A 5698-nucleotide genomic window follows, 5' to 3' on the forward strand; every position below is an offset into this window, starting at 1 on the left:
TATTTTGAAATGATTTGTCATAATCTTCAAAAAAATAATTTATATTCTCTCAAAAGAAAAAAAAAACTATATAAAAATTTGACTATTATTTTTTTTTATCCCAATTAATTTTTATTTTATTTTCAAAAAGTCAAAAAATATATTCTGAAACTCTGTTTGATTCTAGTTTCAAAATCACTTTTTTGAAAGTTTTATGAAAATATAATATATATATATATATATATTTATATATTTTTTAAATTTTTAAAAATTGCTTTTACTTTCAAAAAAGACAAAATCATATAAAAACAAATGAGTATTTTTAAATTTTTTTTCTTCAAAAAATAAATGGTGAAAACCAAACAAAAATAAATAGCCAAGAGGGGGGTAATTAGGGGATTTGAATCAGCTCCCCATGAAAGAGCACGAACACCCTGCTTTTTTTGTCACAACCTTCGTGAGTCTATTGAATTCATTCCTAGTTTTTTTTTTTTTTTTTTTTTTTTTTTTTTTTTACAGGGGAATCCTTTTTACCTTTCCGCAGATCCAAGATAGCGCTTCTGGTAGAGATTATTAAGGTGTCCTATTAGCCGTTCCGAGCGAAGAAGCTATAACCTGGGAACTTGCTCCGACCTCCTAAGACAAATTTTGTTTAATTTGAAATTCAACCTCTTAACCAGTTATGTTTCACCCAAAAATTTCACCCAGAAATTGGCCAAGAAAGAGGGGAATTGAACATGGGTCTTCTCTTCTCTTTCACCTTTTGACAACTGCCACATGATTTATGTGCATTTGCTTCTCTTTCTTGGATTAAAAAATGCATAAAGAAGATCACTTTTCTGACTTTCCCTGCAATAGTTTTTGTCCCATTGATGGCGTGAGAGAGAGGGAGAGAGAGAGAGAGAGAGAGAAAGAAAGAGAGAGAGAATTCAAAATTGAAGGAACAAAATATCAGACAAGAAAGAAGCTTTAGGCTGCAAATTCTCTATTTCTAATACATTTTTGTGTCATTTTTAAGAAAGAAAAGACATGAATCTTCTTGTTTTGCTAATACCCATTTGGGTTTTTAACCCCAGTTTGATTTCAGTTATTACAACTGATGCAAGGCCAGACCCTCCCCTTTCTTCCATTTCTGACCCACTTCTTCCAACTGAGAAACAACCCTTTGCTCAAATTTCTTCAGAAATGGCAGCTCACTCTCCAGGTATAATCCAACATTGCCCTTCTTTTTTTTGTGTCTGTGTTTATAATTTTCTTTATCATTTCCTCTTATGGGACAATGGGTTTTCACCTATTTGAATTTGACAAAGAAATTGACACCCAAATGCTTGAAGTAGATCAGTGTGTTATATCTTAGTTCTTGGGTTTTAAAGATAAGGCTAATGATCAAAATAGTTAGAAATTTAATACATTTTTTTTTTTTTTTTTTTTCATATTTTCAAACAATTTCATATATTTCTAAAACTTTTTACACATTCATGGAGAAACCACCTATTAGCCATCATTAACTTCTTCTTTTTTATAGTTATTTTATATAAGTAAGGTATTTTCACACTTCTTTCTTTTTTCTTTTTTTTTTGTAATTGTTTGTAAATACTTGTGAAATCAGGACCTCCAGAGAGAATAGTGCACCCCCAGGATTTGAACAAGAAAATTCTTATAGCACTCATTGTTGCTTCAACTCTCCTTTGTGGAATTTTGCTGTCTCTGTTTTGTTTCTGGATCTATAAGCACAAAAACTTGAAGAACTCCATTGCAAAAAGCCAACAGAGCCATGGTATCTTCTTTATAAAGAAAATCTCATTCACTATTCCTTCAAGATTTTCTTGAGAAAATATAGCTACACCTGTAATGCTTCTTGTTCTCATGTGATTTTTTTTTTTTTTTTTAATTTTAAATTGGAATTTGAAGATGCTGCAAATGGAATTTCACTGGGTCCAATTTTAGGTAGATTTAATTCTTTGAGAATGGCTGATAAAAGAGGTTCTGCTGCGTTGATTGACTATCAGTTGTTAGTAGCTGCAACAAACAATTTTCAGGAAAACAATGTTTTGGGTGAGGGTGGATTTGGACGGGTGTACAAAGCTTGTTTCAGTGATACCTTTCTTGCAGCTGTAAAGAGACTCCGTGGCATAAGTCATGATGCTGAAAGAGAATTCGAGGTAATTTTGGCCGGATATCAAGCTTAAAACCTATATGTTAATTTTGTTTTTCTCATTTCGACTAATGGATTTGTTTTTAATTACCAATTCAAATTGCAGAATGAGATGGATTGGTTAAGTAAAATCAAGCATCAAAATATTGTTTCGCTATTGGGTTACTGCATTCATGGCGAGGCAAGATTTCTTGTTTATGAGATGATGCATAATGGGTCTTTGGAATCGCAATTGCACGGTATTTTTTTTTTTTTTATTTCATTGTCCACATGAATATGCTAAATTCTTTTCTTTTTTTTTTCTGACCTTTTTTTTTTAATATTGATATTTTAGGACCATCTCATGGATCTAGTTTAACTTGGCATCTCCGGATGAAAATTGCTCTAGATGTTGCAAGGTATGCCAATCTTCCAATATCTTGTTATTTGTCTATTTGACTTATATCGAGCATTGCAATCACTATCATTGACGTTGATCAGAGGATTAGAATTTCTCCACGAGCACTGCAACCCTCCCGTTATCCATAGAGATCTGAAGTCATCTAATATTCTTCTGGATTCCAACTTCAATGCTAAGGTAAAACGACTAAAATACCCAAGGGGCTAAGATATCGTTCATGCTTGTGTGTTGTTGTCCATGAAATTCAGTTCAGCGTTGTCTTGTCGCTAATCGGTTTTTGCTTTGATTCAGCTTTCTGATTTCGGCCTTGCCATAACTGGTGGAAACCAAAGCAAGGACAGCTTGAAGCTTCCGGGAACTTTGGGATATGTAGCCCCAGAGTACCTTTTGGATGGTATGCCAAAGTTCTAAATGACTTTTAAACTATACTAATATTTGATAGGCTTAGCAGCTGTTGGTTTTGTTTGAACTTGGTATGCTTTTCTTTGTAAGAGCTTCTCTTTAAATCTGTGTGAACTTTCAAAACTTTGTCGTGTGCCCAAATGGCCTATTCTAACAAACACTAGACTTCCTGACTTTTCCTTCGGTATGACTTAAAATGCCTGTGATGATCTATGATATTAAAAACCGAGCTAAACATTTACTGCATTTGCAAAAGTTTAGGCATCAAATTGTAAAGTCATAAAAAAATGTCCCCGTAGTCCTCAAGTTTTGCATGTCACTAAAGTTTTACGTAGAAGATATCTAGTACTTAGTTAGCAGCCACATATATAATCCAAGTACTTATTTTCTTGCAGAGTCATAGAGCGAAACTTGTTGAACAATGTTTTTGAGTCAGCTATTGTGAGACTATGCAAATTTTATAGTATTTTTGCTTCAAGCCTATTTTGACCTGAAATTTCGCTTTGTTTCAAGGGCAAACAAATTATTGGAAACAGACAGTATCAGGGGCTTTTTGTAACCTAGTCTTTCATGATTGTTCTGCAAAACACTTTGTCTACTTAAAGGCTGCTCAACCATAAGACAACTAGTAGTTTGCCTAAGGCTGCTGAAAATTCACCAAAAATTCCTTCTTGCCGAAGTCTCTCAGACCTAGGATCTTATTTTGATGTACGGCCTAAGGCCTCAGAAAAATTTGAGCTGCTACTATGTCTACTAGATGTATCTCTGTAACGTAAGATCATGAAGTTCATGACAGCTGGTCTAATTGCTGGAAAGCAGCCTAGTAGGGGGACTAAAAAACCTGCATTCAAGAAACTGTTAGGTAGTGCTTGGTTCACAGTAATGATTTCAGGTAGTGGGAATGGAATGGCTATTCCTTGATCTGTTGATCTCCCAATAGAATGACCATTCTCCTAAATTGGTGAATGGTGATTCCATTTCCAATGTAAATTCCTTTTCTTTTTACCAAACCAAACATGAGAACGGGAATTCAGATGGAATGATCATCCTATACCAACCTCATTCCAGTGAATCAAACACTGCATAATTTTGTGTTATTTGTGCTACAAACATGTTAGCACAGTCAATACATTAGTAGAATGTTTACTGATGATGTAATCTTCACCATTAAATTTTTAGGTAAACTCACTGATAAAAGTGACGTCTATGCGTTTGGTGTTGTTCTTTTGGAACTTTTGATGGGAAGAAAGCCCGTGGAGAAAATCAAATCAGCTCAATGCCAATCTATCGTCACCTGGGTACATAAATATCATATCAAACACATTTATCCAACCCATGAAACTTTGGTAAACATTTTAAGACATCCAAACCTAATGTTCTGACCATCTTTTGACAAGCAGGCCATGCCTCAGCTCACTGACAGATCAAAGCTTCCAAACATCGTGGATCCTGTGATCAGAAATACGATGGACTTAAAGCACTTATATCAAGTTTGTACAATAAAACGGCTACAATTTCTCTACTTGGTCATTTGTTCTAGTTGGGTTAGTTAAATTGAATTTGATATTTTGAATGTAGGTTGCAGCTGTGGCTGTGCTATGTGTACAGCCAGAACCGGGTTACAGGCCTTTGATAACAGATGTCTTACACTCCTTCATTCCTCTGGTGCCTATTGAGCTTGGGGGATCGCTAAGAGTTTCAGAAACCACGCCAACCTCCTATAGTAAGCTTTCTAGTCATTGATTATGAAAATTAAGGAATGTGACCTATAAATGGAACGTCGTGCTTCTTCACATTGTCTTCTTCTATTAGATGATGACAATTCCTTGTACCGCTCTTCTTTCTTCTAGAAGATGATGACAATTCCTTGTACTGTTCTTCTTTCTTATGTTCCCTTGTCATTGTTTCCTCAAATGACATTTTTCTTTGTAGTTTAGATGTAGGAAAGTCGAGCTTCTTCTTTCTCTTCTTGGGATTCATTTTGACATTTGTGTAAATCAAAGCAATTGAAATTTGATTGTTTCATAGGTGCTTCTTCGCATTGTCTGCTTTTAGAAGAAGATGATGATTCATTGTACTGACAAAAAGAAAGAACAAAAGCAAAAAACACGGGGAAAGATTCTGACAAACCTGTCACTCTATACTAATGGAGGATTGTTTTAACTTCATACCATTCAACATTTCTCTTTCTTTTTTTTCTTTTTTTTTTAATCTGCAATGTGATTTACAGTAACTGAGGATTCGAGGCACGGATTTAGCTGCTCTTTTGAGTAATGATTGCACATGCTGGTGACATCTATACATGGACGACGGAGCCTAAGCTGCTTCTTTTCTTTTTCTTTAATAAATTTTGGCTTCTCATAATGATTATTGCAATTCCACATTATTAGGGGTAGACAGTTTTTTCAATTCTAAAAAGTATCTTTTAGCTTGTCTTGTCCTTTGCATTCCAATTCTAAAAAATACCTTTCTACTTGTCTTGTCCCGTTTTACAAGTCCATTTTAAACATTGTTCGTATTCAATGTGAGACGCCAACAAATATGGAGGACGGAGCGATGGCATCTACAAAAAATAGTGGAAGTTTTAGACAAGTTTGTGTTGGAGAATAATTTCGGTAAAATTAATTAATAGCGAATAAAATAAATAAATAAATAAAATAAAACAAACTTACAATTTTTATGTGATCAAACTATTGAACAAAGTTGTGATTGAGGCTAGTATATGGACACTGTGTCTTTAAGATAGAATAATACCCTCTTCA

The 5698-nt window shown here is 34.2% G+C and overlaps 1 protein-coding gene across 3 annotated transcripts; it reads left to right on the forward strand.

Moving 5' to 3' along the window:
- Positions 1 to 461: 461 nt before the first annotated feature.
- Positions 462 to 5312, forward strand: LOC145789474 (Protein kinase superfamily protein). Of its 3 annotated transcripts, none has more exons than XM_082866144.1 (11): positions 462 to 1183; positions 1589 to 1756; positions 1891 to 2141; positions 2241 to 2373; positions 2469 to 2532; positions 2615 to 2711; positions 2826 to 2928; positions 4116 to 4234; positions 4337 to 4426; positions 4515 to 4659; positions 4965 to 5312. In XM_082866144.1, the coding sequence occupies exons 1-11, from the start codon at positions 1009 to 1011 to the stop codon at positions 5015 to 5017; spliced, it is 1398 nt and encodes a 465-aa protein (XP_082722270.1). In that variant the 5' UTR covers positions 462 to 1008; the 3' UTR covers positions 5018 to 5312. The 3 variants fall into 3 exon arrangements, with proteins under 3 accessions (XP_082722270.1, XP_082722271.1, XP_082722272.1); XM_082866145.1 differs by having other exon boundaries at positions 5167 to 5312; XM_082866146.1 differs by having other exon boundaries at positions 837 to 1183; positions 1927 to 2141.
- The last annotated feature ends 386 nt before the right edge of the window (positions 5313 to 5698 follow it).

Source organism: Camellia sinensis, chromosome 4 (assembly GCF_055761805.1).
Source record: "Camellia sinensis isolate YWXY chromosome 4, ASM5576180v1, whole genome shotgun sequence".
In the NCBI taxonomy this organism is placed as follows: domain Eukaryota; kingdom Viridiplantae; phylum Streptophyta; class Magnoliopsida; order Ericales; family Theaceae; genus Camellia; species Camellia sinensis.

Coding starts and splice junctions, on each gene's coding strand:
- LOC145789474 (XM_082866144.1), top strand. CDS start 1,009: ATGAATCTTCTTGTTTTGCTAATACCCATTTGGGTTTTTAACCCCAGT. Junction 4,235..4,336: donor GCCAATCTATCGTCACCTGG/GTACATAAATAT, acceptor TTTGACAAGCAG/GCCATGCCTCAGCTCACTGA. Junction 4,660..4,964: donor AACCACGCCAACCTCCTATA/GTAAGCTTTCTA, acceptor ATTGTTTCATAG/GTGCTTCTTCGCATTGTCTG.